The 24498-nt window shown below is 37.5% G+C and overlaps 1 protein-coding gene and 1 long non-coding RNA gene across 3 annotated transcripts in view; both read right to left on the reverse strand.

Moving 5' to 3' along the window:
* The window catches only part of gdl (gonadal protein gdl), a 25204-nt gene continuing 706 nt past the window's right edge, over nt 1-24498 (reverse strand). Inside the window, exons 2-5 of one of the 2 annotated variants that reach the window (XM_022855305.2) lie at nt 15439-15599; nt 7267-7382; nt 2733-2800; nt 1-278 (exon numbers count right to left, since the gene is read on the reverse strand). In XM_022855305.2, the coding sequence (XP_022711040.1) occupies nt 242-278; nt 2733-2800; nt 7267-7382; nt 15439-15599 (382 nt within the window). In that variant the 3' untranslated portion in view covers nt 1-241. Of the gene's footprint in view, nt 279-2732; nt 2847-7266; nt 7383-15438; nt 15600-24498 lie in introns of both variants that reach the window. The other variant, XM_022855304.2, reaches the window with a different exon arrangement.
* Nucleotides 11214-13429, reverse strand: LOC111273587 (uncharacterized). The gene is made up of 2 exons (XR_002687942.2): nt 13223-13429; nt 11214-11280 (listed from the first exon to the last, which is right to left on the reverse strand). It is a non-coding gene; the product is annotated as an uncharacterized LOC111273587 (long non-coding RNA).

Here is a 24498-nt window from a genome sequence, read left to right on the forward strand (position 1 = left end):
TTTTAGGGTTAAGAAAGTTTTATTCTAGCCGTATTTCCTTTAGCAATTTCATATGAGGTATTCATCTTAAATCCGCAGAATTTCAGCAATGTGCTCTTAGAAAAGCAAAAGCAAGCCTGTACAGGATAGTAGATTTTTAATGTTAAAGGTCATCTATAAAAATGTACCAGTCAGCTGTCGTCGTCATTTGAGGAACGGAACGTGGGCATCCGAACTATTCTTAGGAGGAAGTCGAGCAGGGTCATTTGGATGCGCAATTCAACTGGCTCCTTTGTCTCCTGAAATATTAGCATTAAAGAATTCGTTTGATATCAATTTAGTTATGTTTACGAGATGTTTCTACCATTTCATAATTTTAGGCGGATATATATATATATATATATATATATATATGTTATAACATCAAATCAAACAATTTTTGACCAAAGCGCCATTTAAAACAATATGATCTTGTATCAAATAATTTTAGCGGCGAAACAAGGTAGGTTATCCCGATTTGCTTTTAAGTTGCTTTTATAAAATTGACCTGTACTGTTATTGAATATGAAATTATGTATGATGTTGATAAATACGAATATTGTCACAGTTAAACCGAGCCATCAAGAGCGTGTATATATACCTACATTTTCTAATAAGATAGCCATTAATATATATATATATATATAAATGGCTATCTTATTATATATATATATATATGTCTCACACGGCAGTGTTTATCCCAATCAAGTCGTAAAATTTATTTTTGGTGGATCGCTAGAGTTGCACACGAAGAGAGCTGCGCGTAAAATGAAGCTGATTAGATTAGTACTTTTTTCACAAGGGTAGTTTTTTCATTCCTTAGAATAAAAAGTTAAGCTAAGCAAATTGGTCATTTACTTTTGCCCTTTTTCGCCAGTTATTTTGCAAGAGTCTTTCATGTGTGTGAAAGCTGTAGAGGCTAAGGTAAGCTATTTTATAATGGGGTTCTGTTGAAAAATTTTTCGAATGACAGAGTAATAGCCGAATATCTATTTACAGTAGAATCATTCTTAATACCAACCGAAAGTTCCCACCGAGACGAATTAAAATGTAATGCGTGTCTCAATTTTTAATTTTCAGATAGGAAGTGCCCCCGGAAGCGAAAACAAAGCATTTTACCTAAAGTGGGTTTTACTTGATGCTAATCGACCTAAGTAAAAATGCAATACACGTTCCTATACTCTTAGTATAGACATTTCGATGAAAAAATCATCAAAAGCCCATTGAAAATTAATTTCGCCTACATAATAGGGAAGAGAAAGTGCGTTTTGGAGCGGATTCCTATGTGTCAATTGAAATGTTAAAGCGGCAAATGTAAAGTTATTTTTTTTTATCATTTATTTTCAGTTAGAATCAAAATGCGAAGGAATATAACAGAATATTTAGAAAATTCAGCTTCGGCGATGTACTAGATGCGGAATCAGCAGCATGTGTAACGACTTTTTAAAAAAAAAAAGCATATTTTTTAAAAATGTTTAAAAAGTACCAGTGTTAAATTGGCCGGAAGCCAACTGAACTCACGTTCGATTCTTAGAGGTCGGTCGACAGCTGACCCTATTCAAGTACATCTCGAAGTCAATCAGCCAGCACTAAAATGGCTTTTTAGTAACGTCGTAATAAAAGTACCGCCGCGACTAATCTAGAACTAAATGAGCGCCCTTGTAAATATACTGGAACGAACTAATGAAGCAAATGAAAATGGGTAACGGACTGGGTGAGACAGCGTAATTGTTACGGAAGAGCTGTTGGTGTATCTTACAGATTACGTTAGGCTGGGTATAATATCAGTGAATCAACTTTCAATTTAACGACAAAACAAACACGAGGTGGACAGGTCTAGCGCCTTATAACGTTTAGTCATTACATTGGCCTGAATTGGGCGGTTAGTCTATGTGCAACTGCACAATCGTTGTTTGCATTTAATAATAGATATTTCTAGTGAGCTGCTTTGGACAACCTAAAATTCTGCTAAGCAGACACAATGTGCCGTCTTGAACAAAATGGACTTCTAAAACGGTAACGCTGGTGTCAAAATAAAGAGACATAAAAAAAAGTAGTATCTAATTATTTAATAAAATTATCAGTCCAGAAGAGTAGTGGGCGTTTCAGAGGTATATTTTGATTAAGCAACTTGCAATCTGCACATTAAGCTGACAAATCTGTGATGGTTGAAAGTGAAATACTGGCCCACGCTTCCTGCGCTACAAAAAAATTACAAAAGGTTCAATTTATTTTATTTATCTGCTTCTATTTCTGACACTCGTAGTCCAGTATTTTCAATAGGTCAAGACCTAAGCTATGTGCTGGTGTGTTAAGTTTACTTGGATAGAATTTAGTGAAGTCGTAGCTGTAGTGAAACCCAAATTATTAACTTCCATGTAAGATGACTGTGTAGTTTTAACTGACGTTGGCTGATCATAGTGAGACCGTAGATGATCCGGTATACTCAATAAATCTCTGACAGGCTTATAATTTACATTACTCTTTAGCTACTGAAAACAGAATATCTATTTTAGCCAACATTTCACTTAAAAAAATTGTCAACTGCGATTTATTACTCATTCTTCTGGTAATGCAAACGTGTCCTATGTTTCTGTGCTACGACAACGAGAATTCCTTGCTTTTTCTATCACTGTTATTTTTATTATTAACCTCATCGCCCTTGTGGAATCGTCACATATTGAACATATCACATATTGAAAAGATTCACTCACCTTGAAATGGGGAACTCCCACTTCCTGAAGAGCTCGTTGTTGTTCGACGACCGTGCTATCGATCTCTCCTATAATGTTTAAATCCTTGCTATTCAGTTCTCGTTTTACTTCGTCCTTCATCCAAACACGAAAATAAAATACATTAATTGTATTAGAGTGTGGGGCTGTGAACGTGTTAATTGCATGATGTGCAGAATATTTGTATTTATTTAGAGTCGGCGTCAAGTGACTACTATTCGAATATCTCTTAGTCACACGGTCAACACTCACCCTTACATGACGTTAAACAAATGATATCTCGACCGTTCAAACGCATAGACTTGCTGTAGTGTGGTAAGTACCGCACTATGGTTGAAACACAAATGATTCCTATATTTTTTTTGTATTTTCAGAGATGACAACGAGTTGTCGCAGACGTGAAGTTCTCAGTGCAAAGGCCGATTACGCTTAGCAACATGATCAAAACCTATCCCGCCGTCTTCGAAAGTACCATCAGCTCTTAAAATATTGATACCGTGTATAAAAATAAAACTAAGTCGACCACTCCCTGGAAGGGCACGAAGAGCAGCACATGGGCTTCACACATCTTTGCTAGTTATAAACACTCAGGTTGGAAACATGCTAATGGCTTCCTCATACATGCTGCCTAATGTGTGTTTGCTGTTGCAGTTCTATTGAATTATTGCAGTAAGTCGATTGTTCAGTTACAGTTATTCTTCCATCCCGTAGCATTTGCAGCTCTTTTCTCACCTTGTATCATTCAATATATTGCATTCTTCTACTCTCACACTTATTTCAACTCAACTACGTTGTTTCAGCAACGCTGCCTGGGCTACTCGATTGCTTTCAGTTTTATATCTTACAGCCGTGACTTAAAATCCTGTTCTTCACTTCATTTTTGTTGATCATCACAGGACTCCCGTTGCGGGTAACCTTTCACTTTGATATCGTGAACCTGCGACTCTAACGGAGTTCTGACAGAGAAACGGGAAAGTCTTCCCTGTTATCCTATTGTGAATTTTCGGTTATCCCAAGCTGAAACCAATATGATTTTGAAAATACCATGCGAATATTAAGTCATTAAAAAACAAACCCATGTATAAGTCAGAATACTATCGACAATAGTTAACATCGCCATGAGAAAATTCTTCGCTCGACTATGTCAAGAATGTAACAACTTAATTTTTGACGAAAACTTGAATTCTTCAGAATGCTAAATTACTTTTGCAGTTCAATGTTTTAGAATTTATCGACCGTCTTTGAGGTAATTGTCGAAAAGAATCATCTTTACGCTTGTGTAAACTGAGAGCATGAGGTTGCAGTTTAATCGATTATAATTCATTCTGTCGACGCAGCTCTGGCGGACTTCATAACCTCGACAGTGAACAGTTGTCTGTGAAGTGTATTTTGCCTTCGAATGAAACAAGCAGACAGTTACATAAAATAAATTGGACTAGTTATCAGTAAATCAAATACTGAATCCGATTATGTCACGAAAGGCAACTGTCTGAGCTTCGGTACTGTTGTCGTAATGTGTATGGGGTGCGTTACAGAGCTGCAGAGAAACGTAAAGCTCCCACGCGGTGGTAAATGTCGCAATACAGTGTCTATCGTAGAACGGTTGCTGGGAAACGCGGTTTACCATTCTAGTGTTTCAAGCATTTAAAACTATCTCATGCACAAATACCATACGAGCCGCCGCAGATAATGATTAATCAACAACGGCAGAACTTACCGTGGCACCGCACTTCCTGCACCATAGACGAATTTGGCTTTCTCCTAGCTATTTTTAAGCGGATGCCGCTCTTACGGATCCGGCTGCCATAACGCTATATATCGTCAACAACATTGGATCTGTAGAGCTTGTCGAAGCTGATGACCAGAAAAGCAGTGAAACTCCCGACTACGGCCTACCGTCGACCCGGTACGGAGGGCAGTTGATCTCTGGTTATCTTTAGCAAAGAACAAGTCTATCCAAGGGGTCGGTACGAATAGGTCAAGCGTAGGAAGCAAGCAAAAGAACTATTTCCACACTATTATAGACGTGGAACGTTCTCCCTTTTTTAGGTATTCGCCGCGCAACAATTGTATATATTCTGTAGTTGTGGACTAATCTAGGTATATCCAACAAATCATTAATTGTAGGCATCGTGTCACCCACACCTTACCAAAATTAGTTTATATGGAGATCTATGAGGCAAGGTTCGCGACTTCAACATGCTGCAAAGGTGCCTGTGTTCTCGGTTAGACGAGCTAAACAGCTTCTATATAGACAAATCTGTCAACTCTCAGTGCAGAACATTGTATTACGAAATTACAAAACCGTATGCAAGTGGTCTAGCCTCCAATATGTGAAGTAAAAAAAAACGTTTACAGCTTTTTCACAATATCTACTATATGACGTGTGCAATCAGCAAAAAAAATAAAGTCGTTCAAATAATCGACTTTGGAGTAATATGTTTATTGCAATACGTGAAAATTATTGCAGTACGTTATCACTATTTACTTGCTATTGCTATAGCTTGAAAACAGCCTACGAAAGGCAATAATAGAAACGGCACCACCGTGGGTCGAGCAAGACAAGTAAATAGGTGCTTTCTACATAGACATAGTCATACATGATAATAAAATAAAACAAGATTGTGACCCTACAACTACAACACCAACGCTGAAACATAAGAATTTCGAATTTGCTGCTCGTTTTGACGATAAAATCCGTCGCAGGTTTGTTTTTATAAAATCTCTAAAAGTTTCGAGTGTAGCAACGAATCCAACTTTCTTTTCTCTTGCTTTATCGCTAACGTAATATATGGTATCACTCACAGCATATAACATAATACATTCGTTCAAAGCTGGAGAAATAAATAATGGACACAGCCATTGATCTGTTCTGATAGCTCACTCGTCTTGTAGCTAACCACAGCGTTTCACGGCAATAGTTAACAAATCAAGTGTTAATTATTATTTTTAATTATCCAGCGTCCTAACACGGTCACAAAGCCATCTCCATGGAGAATAAAATTAGCCTACATCTTAATTTTACTTGAAAAGTAACAGGTTTTCGCAAGAACGGAATGCAAAATTTTCTTCAAAACGGCTCTTTGTTTTAAAACTGCTACTTTTGTCAGGCCGTGAGTTTTTTTGACCTTCAAATCGAAAGGTATTTCCGGTCACGGCAGTGAAGAGGGGGCTAAACCGGCTTTGGAAGTCAAGCACATACACACGATGAGCACCGGTCTGGACGGCCATATACGGTGCATCTCTCAGACGATTGAACTACGGCGCTTAAAGCAACAACTGGCTAGAGATGTTTTAGTGTAAAAAAAAACAAGGACGAAGGGCTGAGCTACTACCCAAATAGACAAAACGAAAAAATGCTTATCAGGACATGTCTGACAGGAATTATTTGAAGATCTTCTCAAAAGAATGGGCGTGGGAAGTGGGACCTGATGGACATTTTGTTGAGCAAACAAGAGGCGACGCTGATACACCTATGGGTATATTGCAGGAGCAAGAATAATGAACCCATAACCTATGTACATCTTAATGTTATGCACATCTTAACAAGCCGTTTCTGTAAACTCTGAGTTGAAGTTAGATCCAAACCAAGGATTTAGAAACTATGGGTTTATACTTTAATGAACAAGGGTCTCACGCCGCCTGAAGGATACCTTATAAGCAGTAAAGTTTGGTTTGCATAATGCATCAGCCCTTAAGTTGCAAAACTGTCCAGAAATAAGCGTAGATGTAAAAAAAAAGTGAACGAAAAGAAAGGCGATGAATATTGCAATCCCTGCTTCCAGTTGACGTCAACCTTCAGATTGATCATATAGGTCTGATGTATCTTTCACCTGATGTATCGTTCGATTAATGCTATTCAGGAGTACTAAAGTTTGTTGTAGGAGGAACAATTAGGAGAAAAGGGGATGAATTTCATGCAGTATGTATATTTTACCAGCAATCTGCTGCGCTTTTTTCTTTGCTAGAAATATGACGAAAAACATTACAACTTTGCATTCAAAGAAAGGTTTGACCAAAATTGAGGCACAACCACCTAAACGCTTTCTTCTAAAATCCAAACAAATAAGCAAAATGTAAACAAACAATTTTTTTAATTTATCCATTACACAGTAATATATATATATATATATATATATATATATTTAAACTTTTCTTATTCATTGCATACGATAAATAAAGATAGTATAATTTCTATAATAGTAAAAAAAACGACCGCTTATCAAAACAAAATAAAAATGCTGTTAAACGAACAACTATTTTAAAACAAACGCATTGAGTAAACAGGATGACGTCTCATATTTTACTGCCAAACGAGGCAAGTCTTAATTAACAAGCTCTCTAAACTGGCTCTAAGCTGGCTAAACGTTAGAATGGAACCACTAGCAACCAGCATTGCATATATTGAATACAATGCGAACTGATGCATAGGACTATATTACTGTACCGAATATCAAATAAATTTACTTGATGATGAGTTGAAAAATTTTCATTTCGGGAAAGCTTAGCTACATACCGAGACAAGATTCCATTGAGCCTCGAGTTCTTTATCGAGCTCTTCTAAGCTGAGTCCCGCCTTTGCTTGAAGTTCCCGACGCTCTTGATGTTGCCTTCGCACTTCGCCAAGCCGTGCTAAAAAAACAAAATGGTGTATTTAAACCAGGATGCATTTACAGTGGTGATGTTAACGATTTGCAAATAAAGGCGATTTTATTTTAAGGGATTTGAATGGCAAATAAATAGCACAGACCCATATAATAATTAAGCAACGGTAACTCAGCAGTGCCAATAAACTCAGTAGCTTATTTTAGGCCTCTTCATCTATGCTAACATAGCCGAAAGAGAAAAGACACATAATTTACATAATACTCCACATTAAAATTATTACCTATAGTCTGTAAGTATAAGAATTTTGATTATTTACACAGACGTTTGGTCTAGCATAAAAAGACAACTTGAACCCACTCTTATCTTCATCCTGGTGAAAGGCCTCCGATCGAGAAAGTTAGTCAAGGTCATCCTGTAAGCAAGCGGTTTAGTGGTACACGGGTCCGACCCGGCTTTAGGCGGTAGTCACAGAAAAAAGGTCACAGACTAAGACTGACGATAATCCCGACCACGACGCAACTCAAAAAGACGCAAGAGAGCGCCTACTAACATCTTGTGCTTTGCCTGGTTACCGCTCGCGGACATTAATCAGTTCCCGTACTCAGAGTTACTGATCTCTGCAAATGGCAAAAGTTTTTCGCGTACGTCCTCGAAAGATCCAGGAAAATAGCTTCTGTTGCATGGGAGAGGAGAAAGCTACTTCATTGTTTTTTTGTCGCAACCGCCTCTAGCTTGCCCCACCTCAGCGTAGCTCTGATGGCATCATACAAGATACTCTTCGATGGCATCGCATGAAATATACTTTATTTGAGAGGATCTCAAAGCGGAGAACTTCGAACAATTAAATCGCGATAAAGCCTCATTTTTCAGGTATATACTTGGACTACACAACAGCCCGTAATCGCGTCGCGAATCTACTAGTCGACTCGTCACTGTTGTTCTAGGAGCTGCGTTACCGGTTTGAGTTCTCATCAATATAAGCCTTTAAGGCCAAACACAGAAACAGGGAGAATCCTTTAAGATTTCTTCGACTTGGATACGGTAAGAAGTTATGAATCGGTCAAGCCGATACGTCGTGATTTGCTATGTCGTGCATGGGTTCAGCCATAGGGCTCTGCAAAAAAAAGGCTTCTCCGAGCCCGACGGTAAATATGTTTTAGAATTAGTCAAATTGTCCGTTATCCTGCATAACAAGCTTCAAAATATCTGGCAAATTACTAAAATGGAGGTTTTACAAGCCCAACTAGATTTGTATAATTTATATGATGCAAAATATTATCGCTTTCTTGATTCTGGTCTTATGATAATATATTGTTAATCAATACATCAGGAAGAGTGCATAAATGAAATTTTATGAGTAACTCCTGAACCGTTTTTGTACAATAATTTCTCAACATTAATGGTTTGCTGTGCATATACGTTTATAGATTATTCTATATGTTATTGATCTGTTGGCACGATTTAGTCACACTTTGTTGGATATTTTTTGTATTTTAATACGTAGATTAGCAGCCGTTATGGATTACACGGCCTCATATACACACAATTAACCTTGATCGTCACGCAGGATGTTTGGCTTTTCAAGCTTATGTTTATAATGCGTACTCATATTTATAGACGCTATCATTTAGCACTGAAAAGTAGACAAATTGAGAGAATGTTTTGGTAAAATTGATTATCTACAGTCGTTACATGCGGCTACGGAACCTATTTCTGTAAGTAGTTCTATTAGTAGAAATCAATCCAACTTGATGCAAAGGTCATAACTCGTTATCCATGTGTATTATTATGTATATTATGGTCAACGCTTATTATCATCAACAGGTATAGGCGACTTGTTGCATCTCTGAGTTCCTACGAGAGAGCCTACGATGATCTTCGAACTAATTTTGGTTCGACAAAATTAAAGCAATAAAACGCAAGTTATGTTAAGGCGGTAGGTATAGCGACGATAACAACTATTCGTTGAGTGCTAATGTTGTAAATGTTGGGGGTGATGGTTGTCGTTGTTAATGTTGTTGTTATTGTATAAACTGATACACGCACCTGTGTTCGTGTGTAAACATAAATTTGAAGTGTAAGTGATTACCTTTTGGGCCATTAACCAGTCTCGACTTATGATTAAAACAACAGCAATTAATTCATCGGCTTAACTAGCTTGCAATTCTATGTTAGAATTCTATCAACGGACTAGACCAAAAAAACTTGTAGAAACTTTTCTTGCTATTATCTACAAAATCGAGAATAGAATACTGTTTTTTGAGAGTGGAGTTGACAAGTAGTAAATGACTGATTGTGTTAAAATACTATTCTTGTACTATGTAGTAGATGTCTTCCTGTAAACATCTAAGCATTACTAAACAGTGTACTATTTTTCTACCTCAGGTGTTCCTACCAAGGTATCTTTTTATTATTTGACAAATGGTAAATTGTCTAGCCAAGAATCGCATTTGTTCTCATAGAAACAAATAACTAAGATAAGGCAGAGCATCACAAAGGACAGCAATGCCCACATGTTATACATAGCGAAAATTACTTTGAGATGGAAGATGATTACTCTACAGAACAACATAAACGACAAGCAGGTGTCATTTTTCTGCAGATTTAGCTTTATATCTCCTCTGTGTCCTACAATGCCATATAACAAGACGCAGCGCAAACAGCGAGCCTCGAACGCATAAAACTGCTCTATGCAATCTGCTGTGCAGAGCTTTTCTGTTCTATCACACGGGTTTAAATTTGAAGCGATCGTTAAGCGACAGCAAAAACAACAACACAGTATAGTATAACGCCGTACCATTATACTGGAAATTGATGCTCGGCACACGGCGATATTGCGCTAACGTCCGCTAGCTTTCGCGTTGCTATTCCTCGTATCAGAACGCCACGGCGGGCTTTTCAAATTGTCTAGAATCTGCAACAGTGATTATGCACTGTGGCTAACCAGTTATATCGCCAAATTGCAGAGAATTAAATGCTTCAAATTTAATCCTGTATGATAGAATAGAAAATTTATGTACAGCGGGTAGCATAGAGCATTTGTATGCGTTCGAAGCTAGTTATGTGCACTGCACTTTGTTATATGGCATAGTAGAGCACGGAAGAGATATAAAGCTAAAATTTACGGAAGAAACCTCACCTGCTTATCGTTTATGTTGTCCTTCCGAGTAGTCATCTCCTATCTAATTTTGACTATGTATAAGATGTGGGCAGTATTGCCCGTGTTATGCTCTACTTCATCTTTTTTTTGGAGGTTAAGGGCAAATGCATTATGCAGACCAGACATCACTGAATTGTGTTTTGTCCGGTACTGTGGGACTTTCACCCACTAAACCCTGGATCTCTTTACCAGCTTGGGTCATGGTTCGGGATATGTTTGATATTACTTCGAAACCATGACTTGCAGGAACGGTCATTTCGTCATCCTTCGCCTTTGAGCCGTTCCAGTCCATCCTCCATTCTGGCTTTCCTCTTTCTACGAGGGGGACCGTACTCCCTGTTTTCCCGTTAATACCAATTGTAGTGTGTTAGGCCCGTGATTGTTTCGGGCCTGTCCTTCTATGATTCTCTTACGTCTCATCCTTTCCAGTTGTTCCTTTCTTTTCATAATATCATCAAAGAAGGCCGTAACTCTATGCTCTACTAATGTATGCGTAACGTATGCTCTACTTCATCTAGTATTCGTTTATGCTATCGATAATATATACCTATGAGCAAAAAAGTCAAGCCGATCCGTATTTTTGAAGGGCGTAGGATGTGCGTCCGCTGCCAAGTAGTCCAGTATGAAAAAGTGAGGTGGAGGAAAAAATTAGAAAAATGTGCGCAGACTTGCTAAATTAAACAGCGTCGAACCTATATTGCGTCGGTGATAAATATGTTACTTTATTTCATAGAAGAATTCGCCCATGAGACGACGGCCAAACTGTCCAAATGAAAAACAACGAAGACAGGCACTTTACTAGCCATAAATGCCCAAGGTCCGTACGTTCGAGCTTATTGCAATTTGTGTGCATCTCAACAATTAACTGCCTGCTTGCCTTGCATGACATAAATCACACTGTCGGCTTCACCCTTTTTCACTCTCTCGACAAAACCGTTGTCTTTGGTTGCATCCTAGCATATTGAATATATATATATTCACAGTGCTATTAGTGTGATCATACAGTACCAACATAAAAAACATTTTTTTGTAAGCATTGATTTAGTTTGGTGATTTTGTGGCTGTACCGTGTAACTGTTCCATGTAATTGTTATTTGACTTCACAAATTTTCCAATTCATTCAGATCTGCAAGCGATATCCCACAATTTTGATCTTATGATAGTTTCTAAGGCAGACGGATATACAGTATTTTTAATGTCCACTTTCTTTTAATGACTAGAGTGCGCACGGGCTTTGCTCAATACCTGTCTTATGACTGAACACAATTCCGTTTGTCTATATAGAAGTAAAAGTCTAACCGTATTTATAATAGAGAAAACGTCGGATAGCGGCTGGTTACTATCTATAATAGCTGTAACATTATATTTTTTATATAATATAGTTTTGGTAAGTTTCATCATGCATGACAATGAAACACACCTATACATGCAACGCCCGTTTAGCGCATTTGTTTACATAACACAATATTTACGCTGATAATATATTAGCGCGGATTATACTAGTCGCCATCTTCGACTTGGCAGTAAACAGTGAAAATGGGAAAGAAGTTGCTGCCATCGCTTCACGACTAAGCGAAATAACATTTGGTTTCATAGGAAAAAGCAATTTTTTCCTTTTAAACAGTGGAAAGAGTGGAAGTATTTGGTCAATCGGTTCCAACTTCAAATAATTTTTTTCCGTGTAAAATTCTAGCTACCCTCAAAAAATGAATCTAATCCGACCACTTTAAGGGATCGTATTGAATGGAACAACCTTGCTGCTCAAGACTTTTAGTTAGATAGAAAAATGCGACCCGCAAGTTCTTACTCTAGCTTTGCTATTTGACCGCCATGACATGAGGACAGTGAGAACTCAGAACCTTCGTGTCATGGCGGTCGTACTATTTGACAACCTTTTTCTCGAGCGACAATTTCCTGTATCAGAAAAACTTTAATGCAGCACGTTCTAGCCAAGGACAAACTGCAGCTGTACACACATGGTATTTTAGTAAGGCGCAAGTTGGTCGGTTTAGATCTAAGCAAGAACAAAAAACAATGAGGTTTTGACATGTATTAAAAGCGCATTTCTTGACGACAAATTTAGTCAAAATAATTTCCGTTCGCTGCTATTATAGTTTCCATTTAGCGCCTACACCACTTTCAGGCTCGAATTTTCACTTTTCAAATATGCGAGCATTTTTGTGGTAAAACGAGTGAATGGCGTAATGAAAAAAGCTAGAAGACCTTTCTTAATGACACTCTATATATGGTAATCCATTGGTTCAAATCTGAGCTGTGCAGTGGCCATATGTATCTAATCTACGATATGCTCAGATTTTCAAGCCTTTCTGACCAACTGAGCCGACTACCGTGCAGTTAGATAAAACAAAACCCTGATTACGCTTTGCCCGTTTAACTACTCTGTGTGATAAAAGGATTTAGACTGGCGGCGGATTTATCATCTGCTAACCAATTCAACAGCTTTCTCATATTCAAAGGAGGAACATGGCTGAATTAATGGTAGACAGTTTCGAATTTTACTATCATGTAGACAGATAGCTTGTCGACATAATAGGCTTCTTTACAGCCCTCCCCCTCGATTACGTGCGTTACTAACTCTCAAAGCTACAAAGGAAATAATAACAGCTTAAGATTTCCAACGGAAGAATGAGTTGCTGTGGCCATTGAAGCTTTCAAGCAAAATCAGGTAAAATACGTTCCTTACCGGCTCAACAGGAGAATCATTTAAGTACGTATTAGGAAATCGTACAGAAAACACAAAATCAGACAGGCAAGGATCGGTTCTCTACGAACAGGCTTCAGGACAGATAAAAACGCGTGTGGGACAATTTCCACAATTGTTCCCACAAAATAATATGCCTGAAACAAAGGCAAGACGTGTGTCAGTTTGCGCCTCCTATGTGGGAACTGAACAGGTAAGCAAACGACTTTTGATCACAATGCTAAATGTATTCAAGTTTAAGTTGACGCTCATAATAGTAATGTATCTTGGCAAATATTTTCATAACAAGAGATCGCCTCAAAAATATTCTAAGCAAAGTACCCTAAGCTCCTGTAAATTTCTTTATTCATGCGTTGGTACAGCAATCGGCAACATAGAATGGTTATTTGACAAAAACATGCAACTTATCGCAGTCCTCGATTACAGACTAAATCGAAAACAGAGTCGAGCGATGGCGTACGCTCCATATTCTCCAATGAAGTCCATGTGGTTTCGATTGCACTTATGCTTTAAAGAGAATGACAAATAACGTAGTAATCCAACCCTCGACCTTTTTAAATAATCAGTACCGTGCAAATCACCGCATAGCTATGAAAAGCTCCCAAAGTGCTGGCTTTAATATGTAATCAGTAAAGGGGAGCACATTTAATATACAGTAAAAATAGTTGTACCACCTAATGGGGTTAGCGTTGTTCAAGTCCTTCAACCAATCAAGTAGCTCCGGAGAACATAACATAGAGAACAGTAAAACTTTAAGACGGAATCCGTTTAACGTTCCAGTTGAAAACAATTAAAATCACGGGAAGAAAAACATCATAGCCAGTATACATGTGAAACACTTGCATTATATGGCTTAGGGAAATGCTTTTCTTGCTATAAAGTCCTGATCAGAAAAATCGATGCTTTATTTTCCTTTACTGCTGAGTTAGGTAGGCTAAAGATTCGGCTACTATAAGTCGACGTGAAGCATTGCTGCATGATATGAAGTCGGCGCAGATACTGGCACCTGCACGAGTTGAATTTCGTTCGAGGAAAGAGAAACGGTAACGATGCGCACGGCTTTCCGGTGTCAACTTGACCGGACCGAAACCTCCATAACTATACTGGTTATCCATGATTCTGGTATAAATATTTATCCTCAGTATATTGTAATCTACAATTATGATATGATCTGCACTGGTAGCAACATTGATCTGTCCTAACGATACGTTATGCCAATAAAGCCATCAAAATACCTTTCAGCACCAACCACGTGTGACACATCGCTGGCGACATGTGGTACAACGTCTGGAAGACTACGATCCCTTAGTCAAATTTATACATACACATAAACGCATTCCGACTAAGGTAGATTGTGTTCTGAGGCCACATTCTGACTTTTCTTGCAAAATGAACATCAATAGAATCCAGTTTCAAATATGCTCGAAATGCAGTGGCCTACACATATAGCCTCTAAAGCGGTCACGTAATATAATTCGAATGTTCTGGCTTTAATAAAACGTAACTTTTTTCTAGTTTGCCTTTGAAAATAGTAGCTTTGAGACAGGTGGGACTGTGGCGGAAAACAAGGTGGTTCTTTTGTTTCTTGATCGTTCGAAAAAAGTTCGATACAATACAAGCTTCACTAAGCTATTGCATATAGCCCAACCCCTTAAAATTCGGTCAAAGGAAAGTATCTAGTAATATGAATTGCATTTAATATTTAACTCTTTCCACTTCCAAAATGCTGAAGGGATGATACTGTCAAATGAATAACCAATGTTTAGTTCCTGCAAAAAACGGCGTGGCCTATAAAAGGTAGGTCCATTGGAGCCTTACCTTCCCCAATATGAAGAAAAGATTACATTGAGTTTATTTCACTTTATACAAAAAAGGATAGTTAAGTTAGAAGAATAATTTATTTTATAACACATTACAACTTACACGTAAAAGTGACCCTTGGGATATTGGACATGGTTACCCCGGGATAACGTATTTCACTTTCAAAACGGCTAGCAGAGCAGACACGCACCTTACATTCATATTGATTTAGAACTGTTAGAATTAGTGAAGAAGAAGAAGTGTTACTTCTCGAAAAAGGAGCTAACCGCAGAAATGGCAACAGCATTCAAAGAGCTCCCGAGCTTCAATTAGAAATTCTCATTTAAAAATAACCTAGAAAAGATCTTAAATTGCTTTTAATATTAAATTGAACTCACATTTTATCTCGCCGACCAGGTCGCATCGCTGCTGATACAGTTGCCCCTCTCGGAGTTCCTGTACCTCCTGTAGAAGTTTTACGACTTCCAAAGTTGTCGGATTTTGTAGGGCAGTGCATAAATCTTCGAGCGTCGACGCTGGAATGTAGTCCTGTAGGTCGCTATAATCATATACACAATTTAAGATTTGCGGGAAAACGAAAAAACGTCCGAAGTTTTGTTGATTGCATTTAAGCCTATTCGGTTCCTCACCTTATTTGACTTCAAAACAACATATATATCTTGCTACACGTCGTTCTTTTTTGACATCCTTATTAAAACACCATGTTCTCAAAACGTTTTGCTACCATTTAATTAATTTCCTTTATATAGTGTGATCGGGAACAATATTAAAAGTCGAACCTCTGGATCATAATAGCAAATTCACGAGTTCTGCCATAATATATATGAGCTTTAAAATTGATATCAAATGAATCTTATTTACATACGGATTATATATATATATATATATATATATATATATATATATATATATATATATATACACGTACAAGGCAGTATCGATTCAACAAGTTTTTTTTATTCAGCATTTCGGAATTACATCTTAGCTTACTGAGCTAAATTAGAATGAACACTAATAAAATATCATAATCTTAATGCGCTGTGTAAAGTTCGCGAGCTTTAGTTTAAATATTACATTAGCGTATTTGGTCGTAAGATCGTCCCTACCAACTGCGCAATTATCAAAGTCTCGGTTAGTCGGACGAAAAAACTATTACGGAAATTACATTTTTGATGCCCATTATGCCTACAATTATAGCAGGTGCAAACTGTTCTGCAAAAGAATATGCAATCTTCAATTATAAATTAATTAATTATTTTAAAATATATAAGATGTGCACTTTTGCGAAAGCCTTTATTAGCTTTTTACTCACACTTAGCTTCTAAAATTTGAGCCATTCTAGACAGTGATATATGATAAATACCTTTCAGTATGTTTTTCAACAAGTTCGAATATATACAAGGAAAATGTTGAATTAGCGTTTCGAAAAGCTACCAGCTTTGTGAACCAATAGTGCAACATCAATAAAATAAACTATCTTTTCCTAATGGTGCCACACGAAACAGCATATATAATAACTTAGATCTTAGATGGTCGCTCAGAATCGAAGGTATCAGAATATAAACAATTCGATATTAAATTCAACCATTCTATGGATTTAGAGGCATCCTGCACAAGCGACTCTCAAAATGTAACATGATCATGACGATCCCAACGGAACGGGATGTAAGCACATATCTCAAACTGCACGGAATTTATATATGTTCCCAAAATGGGCATAGTTCTGTTTTTAGGTTTGGGCTTCCTTCACCAACGAGATTTAGGCTTTCGCAGCACGTTCATAATAAGTTCTCAGAGTGAATGCATACACATGATGTTCCACGTGTTGGTATTATATATATAAGAACACAGTTCTACCTCTTAGACCACCTGGTCTTAAGTTGATTTGATAAAGTAACGCTCTGCTATGTTCCACTGTACAGTCGTTTATTCAGTATTTCACCTGGTACCTTTCTAATAACTAAGTCATAAGGCTTTGAGTTACCACTGTGGTGCCCAATTGTATCAGCTATTTTTAAATGGCATTCTTTAGGGTTTCTTTGTTCTAAGGTATTTTTAAGGCTTGCTAAGAAAACGTTGTACCTCCATTCGTCTCAATAATTGGTAGATATTATTCTAACAATAGGGTATAGGATATTCACGCTGAATGTTTTTTTTTTTGAGGATATATTCGCCATGAGGTTCAGAATACAGAGTACTGGCACCAAAATTGTTAAAACAAAGTTTTTAAAACGGTTGTATTAACCACTTTATCAACATCTGGCATCAAATATTCATCTTTTTGTTTCTGTTTCTCTTTTTGAAAGTTCAATAAATTTGTACGAACTGATTTGCCAATATTTTGCTAGATTACTAAAACTGCTTTTATGAAAAGAACTCCAGCAGTCAAGTGCATAGGTATGGTGGAGAATGGAAAGAGCGTTTTAGTATGTAACAGCCAGCATGAGAAGGAGCCTAGAAATTCTTTCTAGAGCCTAGAAACCGGTTGTTATAAAAGACGGGCTGTCGTCTACGTAGATAAGCCAATCGACGTCACAACAGAACAGTAACCAGTGCGACACCAAGGCAGTGCTCGTTCATCACATGCATCGACAAGCGTTTTTTTTACGTTACTCCACGATCGTTTGCAAAAGATAATGACACCCAGTTACAGCATACCGAGCCATAATATGCCGGAGCGTTCTATTCGGCCTCTTTCAGTAATCCGCACCAACTAGAAAGAGAGCGAGGTCAATTTACGTTAATTTTTTATATGTCAGTGGATTAATTTTGGTTGTACCTGTTGCCGGCAACGCGAACTACAAATTTTCAACAAAAATCGGCATTCAAGAACCAAACGATTTGTAATAGCGGTATGCAATACGAGAACGTGCTATAAAAATGCGAGCTCAAAGTAATTAAACCGAAAAAGTAAATGCGTTGTTAAACGCTTTCAGATCAGCAAAAAAAGCAAAGGATGCTTCAGTAGCTATCTTGGAAATGAGAGGAGTCAGTATTTTCTTTACTGACAGTTTGCGTGGTTTATTAAATGATGTGACTTGAGATATGCTTAATGAACGATACGCCAATAGATGAAAGGGTCAAAACCGAAGTGAACTGTTTGTACAAACTGTAGTTGTCGGGTACGAAATTTCAAAGCGCCTAAAGCTGCATATCGACTACCATGTAGAAATATTACCATTTTTATGTTCAAAGCGTTTTATTACGTCATGTTCAGTTGTTGAATACCCACATAAAGCGGCACATCAGTCTAATTATACCATTTTCTAACGACGCTAAGCAGGCCACTAAGGTGTACAGAAAGCAGAACGTTAACGTTGTGACGCTAAGCCACTCCAGTAGTTTGATTGCATTGGCTTTGCATTGGCTTAAGTTTTGCAATACCCTCATCCGCAAATGCCTGATTCTCTTAGAGAATGTCCCTCAGCGATCATTTATCTAACCAGTTTTAAAGAGGATTTCTCGCTCCACAAACAACGCTAAAAGGAAGTGTATTCCCCGTTTCTGGAATGGGTCGAGCATGTTTCAGCAGTGTGGAGCAAGGAAAAAGAGTCAAGCTCTGATAGCAAAGACTGTGTTCCTTCTCCGGAATAACGTTACGATTTTCTCAGAATTCAGAAAAACTGTCGATTAAAAACAAGGCGAAAAGTTCATAGCGCTAACCTTTTTTTTTTTTTTTTTTAGAATATTGCGCCAGATTCAGGGTCCCTCCAACCGCCGTTCCCTTTGGGAATCACGATGAGTAATACCTTTAATGATGCACACAATTTAACCATTAGACATGCGATCCTTCCCTACTAAGCATAAAAGAAGGCGGTTCAACAATCTGCTAGAAGTTAGGCCATGATGTGTTAATTAGAGATCAAGTCTAAACTGAAGGCCTTATTGGCACATAGTCTCGTTATGGCAGACAGCGCTTCTGAAACCATATCCACGTGTTGTTTATAGGCGTACTTGTACAACCTTAGCAATCCAATTTATATGGAACCTGCCTAATGGCTGAACCTTATTGACGCCAGTTAATATGGAAGGACATCATGATGAAAATTGACCATATGTATATCAATTGTAAAACTAGCGTATTATCTTTTCTCTTTGAAAAGATTAAAAATTTATGCAGACCAGATTCTACTTCTATGACACTCTCACCCGCTGAACCCTAAATCTCGTTTTTGGACATCGGTTCGAAATTGATTGGAATATTATTTCAAACTCTCTATCACACACTCAGTTCCGTATTATATAATGGTGCATCTCTGGAAACTATAAGAACAGGTAGGGATCTGGAGTTTAAAATTATATAACTTGCAAGAGAAAGTCAACGAATATGAGATCAAATCTCTTAAAGTATTGTAAATGGGCTTGCAAGCCATCTGCCTTTCCTAGTTGGCTGCAAGAACTTGCCAGCAGTTGATGGACGTCGGCTTTTTTGACAAGAATATATTTAAATTGTTCTGAAAAAGCATATATAAAGATCTCTGTTATGCACATTGTATAAGAAATCTGAACCAGAGGCTTCGCTAGTATACTGTCTTTTTCTGTAAAGCAGCAACCCTGAAACCGCAATCACGAGCTGTTAATATTCATATAAGATATGATGGTGATACATTTCGGTAATGTTATAGATATTTGTGAAAACCGCCTCGCTCTCGGTAAAGAAATTCAGTTTTGAGGAAAATAAGAGGAATATAAGCACCGTGTTTTTGTCAACTAGATTTTAATAAAAAATTGAAGGTAAATAAAAAAAAAGATCTAATTTCCTTAATAACTGAACCTAGGTGTGCCTTGGGTTCCAGGTATGCCGTTCACCACAAAAAAATGAACTACAAAATGGCAGCATCCAGAAAAGAGGGTGATTTCGGTGGCAGTGCCGAGTATATTCGGCAGAAGTTGATGCTCTGCTTTCAAAGGACATCAGGGGCATTTTTTTATTCCCAATCATTGCTCGAAGTAGATTCCATCAATACTTTCATATATTTTAAATTCTTAAACAGCCTCGTAAATATGAAGGTACAGCAATCAATAGCACGTTGTGTAATCGCTTAACAAGAAAGCATTACCTTCTCAGCATGCTTTAATCGCAACCTCAATCAGGAAAAGAGAATCGAGCGGTTGCTTCTGCACCCATATTTTCCAATTTAAGCCCGTATGGTGTTGATTGTTTTTAAACCTTAAAGTAGGCGATAATAGTGAGTTTAAGGACAGGCTCGATATATTTTAGGCCAAAATTTTGCCTCTTCAGGACAACGAACCCGCACTGTTTCCTTTTTTGCGAGAACTAAGTTCAGATGATCGAAGTTGGACATACCAAGTTATCGCCCAAATAATGCTCGCCTTGTCAGCAAGAGCTGGCCTCCAGTCACTGCTTCCGCTGTAAACGTCTTAACAATATTTCTTTGCCAAAGTAATTCACCTGCGACAGTAAATTGGTATCACTTTCCGACGTTATTGGTGCCATTATAGTCAATGGAATGAATAAATAATGATAAATCCAAGAACTCGCAATCCTTTAAATTTACATATGCTGAGGGGCCTAAAGTATTACATGCTAAACGCGCTGTATTATAATATACTGTACTAAAAATAGATATAACGATAGCTCACCTAGCCACTCGTTTTGATACATTTCTAAGTTTTCTTAAAATCTATTTCTTAAGATTTATACATTTTTCAAATACATAATACTGTAGAAACAATTATTATGGTCACCGTCTTAAAAATGCCGTATCAAAAGCTTAGTTTACGTATGCCTTTGGAGGGTGATTAGATAGGTGCAAGTATCGTAAATGCAATACTGCATAAAACACTGATATCGCTAGCGACTCAATACTATTATGTCATTAGTTTTACAAGCTTCATGTTCGTGTGCTAATGCAGGGCTCACAAAATGCACCAAAAAACTTTGGTATTGCTATTTTTTTTATATTAAACCTATAACGCAGCTAAAATGTGATAAAGCTACCTTATAATAGTTATTGATCTAAAACCGAAGATGTCGTTTTTATTAGCTCTGTAATTTATATTTCATAATTAAACTTGTCTTCTTAATGTGCCACACCAGACACTTTCTACAAAATTGTCCAGCTAAGGGATCTTTCGAAATTAATAAAAACCATCAAATTTTTAGTTTCTTTGAAACGTTTTGGAATTGATTTGATTTATCATAAAACAGTCTTCCGAATTACACTTTGGCTTTCGTTTTTCGCTATACTTTATTGTAAAATCAAAGCTTTTATAAGAAGTACGTCCTTCGTACTTTGTAGTTATAACTGTCCTAACACCCATATCTTATTTTTGTAGTCAAAGAGCTAAAGCTGTTTGCTTATGGATCAACAGTTTTTATTTTTATAGTTTTCATAATCTAAATAAATAAAATTACATTCTCTCGAATATGTCGTCTTACATTTTATGCATTTTATTTTCTGCTTGGACATATATTAGTTGGGCCCGAAATTATTTCTCAAGTAAAAATTTTATAATTTTTATTGATCTTGGCATATCTAGGTTTCCTTCGCTAAATAAGGCTTTGAAGAACGACTACAAGAGTTTACAAGCACTGGTCGAAAGGAGGTGTCTCTGTTTCAATGAAGCAGAGAAGGGAATTGGTGATTTTCAGAGATATATGGCCAAGAATTATATTAGATCCGCGTTCAAAAAGCACCATTGTTTTTTCTCGTGAAACAGAAAAGTCGACCAAGAAATGCTTGCGAATGACAAGCACTTATTAACAAAACGATCGATAAAGATTCATCATACTGCATCGAGTCTACTGAGGTATTTAAGAGAGAAGACCCGATAGACAACGCAATTTTTTTTATTCGTTACAGTGCCGGACCACATTGTGAACCACCACTGTGGGCCACCACTGTGAAAGCTGGCTTACAAGAGCCTGACTACCAGATTCTTTTGCATCAACTAGGTTTCTAGAATTCGTGCTCATGGATTGCAGCCTTTTCCGATTGCTGGCGAGTGACATTCGTAACCGTACATTTGACAGCGAAGGGAGTTTCAGAAACTTACTGAAAGATGTTTTCATCATCGGACTTGAATATTTATTACATGAATTACATGTTATTTTGCTGGCACTACAGTAAAGCCTCGCATTTCTTCTAGGCGAAAAACCATCATAACATTCTGAACAACCTAACGTCTTGAATCGGCATATATATTCGGAAAGTCTTAAAGTGCGTTAAAGATAAATGAAACGTCTGCGAAATTCATTATATTGAAGATTTTCTTATATAAGAGGCCTTGACAGCATTTGTCTTTCTATCGTGATAAAATTGTGAAATATGGCGAGTTTCTACAAACATTTCAATATTGCATACTGATTAAAGACAAACCAACAATTTTTGCACGTCAAGTACTGTCGAATCTGAGCTTTGAAATGACACCAACACTGATTATTAAAACTAGTTAAGAAAACGGTCAATACTTCTTTGAGGATGCGATAAACAGCCAGATTTTACACGTTGTCAAGTTGGATGAAGATTGAGTTATCTGTGCGCAGTTTTTTTTTTATGTGAAAGCTATCTTCTACTTTCTAATTATAGTACGTGTGACGACCATATACCTAGATAACCATTTTTGAGCCATTTTTGAAGACAGTTATTAAAATTAGTATTTGGTTCGCACACTCTTCGGCGTTATCTCTGCTGTAGCTAGGTGCAACATACTCCGAACGCACTTTTTCGCCGTTTCCATTACACCCGAGACCCGGGCTCATGTTCGGAGCGCTGTGTTCTTGAGCTGTGAGATATTCGTAATCTCTTACCCTGACTTACCCGTCGACATAGTATTACATGTTTTCGACCAAATTCAAGTCGGGTAAAATTCCAGGCCATGGCAAAGCCTCAACATTACTAGCGGTAAAAACCTCAGAGTGAGTTCACGTTTAAACACAATTCTCATGCGGGGACCATTCTTGTATCTGCAACAATATTTTCGTCTGAATTACTGCATTGTATTCTCGGGTTTCCAGAGTTCTGCTAACGAAGTGTCAGGCCGCTGCACCGTGTATGCAAATCTAGGCCCACACCAATATTTTGTTTCAATGATTGGCCTGCTGACTTGTACAAGACTCATGGAATACTTCGCCCGAATGCCTGTAAACGTGTTTCGCATTAATACACAAAATACGACAGATCCTGCCGCAGTCTTTAACTGCTCAGCTTTGGAATTGTTCAGCCTACCGAAACTTGCACATTTCTTTGGGATGTTTCGCAGAGTTTTTTTGACTGGTTTACGATAACCCACTTATTTCGATACAATGTTGATAGACACAGTGACTCCAAAGTTTGCTACCACTTAACACAGTTGAAAAATCATTGCAGATCGGTTTTTTTTTATAGCGCAATTAGAATGATCCGGTCCTCTTACTGCGTTGTGCACTGCTTTCGCTTTTTGTTTTTATTTGATGACAAAGCCACCTTATCCATCATTTCCTAGGTTATATTATTAACTTCTTCGTCATCCCGACCCATTAAGCGATTTCTCTTCGCAGCAGATTTTCTTGTAAGGGTCATTAAAGTCCGCTGCTTTTGTGCGAGCTCTTCTTATAATTCAAATGTGAGTTCATGCTTAGTCACAGATTTGAATCAAAATAGTCTGTGCTTATAATATTGTCATTAATTAGACAAAAGTAACGGCTGTATCGCATCTCGAATCACTTATTCCCCAGAAGAAGGCAACATCAAATATCTGGATTATGCGTAATGGCTTAAGTGTTCATGCAGAGTGCGGTGAATAGCCACTTCACTGACCGTTCTACTAAGTGGCTTCCTCTCCAAAACAGTTTGAAAATACTTTTCTAGCAACAGTGCTACATTAAAAGCAGAGGAAGGCAACTTTTACATAAAAAGGACCGCATGCAGGTATTTAGTTCGGACGCGGAGCTATATTTAATCAAACACAGCTATGTGTAAATTTTATGGGTCCCCTCATTTTATTCACCAATGATGGTATATTTACAGGGTGATGCGTTCAAATTAAGGAAAACCTTAGTTTGTTATTAGTTTGTTGTAATAGATATGCGCTACCCTCTACTCTTGGTATCGGACGAGAGCCAGTTCTTTCTTAAAGCAAAACAATAATTTCGCCATGTCGAACGATCGTCGTGCGTTTTTTTTGAAATCTGAGCAAACATTAGGTACTATCTAATTTTCTAGCCTGAACGAACCCCCCACTATGATTTAAAATTTTCTTTTTTTCTTGAGTGATTTCAATGAGTTTACATTTACCAAAGCCCCTTGACGGAAACTTATTATTAAAAGTGATGTATGCAATAAACATGGTTTGAAAATAAATCAAAGCTGTAGTCTGATTATTTATGACTGCTACAGATTACACCTCTAGCACATGCAAAAGATTTGATTGAAATATCCGTATAATCTTAGAAACAAAGTGTAAGAAAAATTTGTAATTCAGAGGCTTTACGC

The sequence above is a fragment of the Varroa jacobsoni genome, unplaced genomic scaffold (genome assembly GCF_002532875.2).
Source record: "Varroa jacobsoni isolate VJ856 unplaced genomic scaffold, vjacob_1.0 scaffold_201, whole genome shotgun sequence".
Taxonomy (NCBI): Eukaryota; Metazoa; Arthropoda; class Arachnida; order Mesostigmata; family Varroidae; genus Varroa; species Varroa jacobsoni.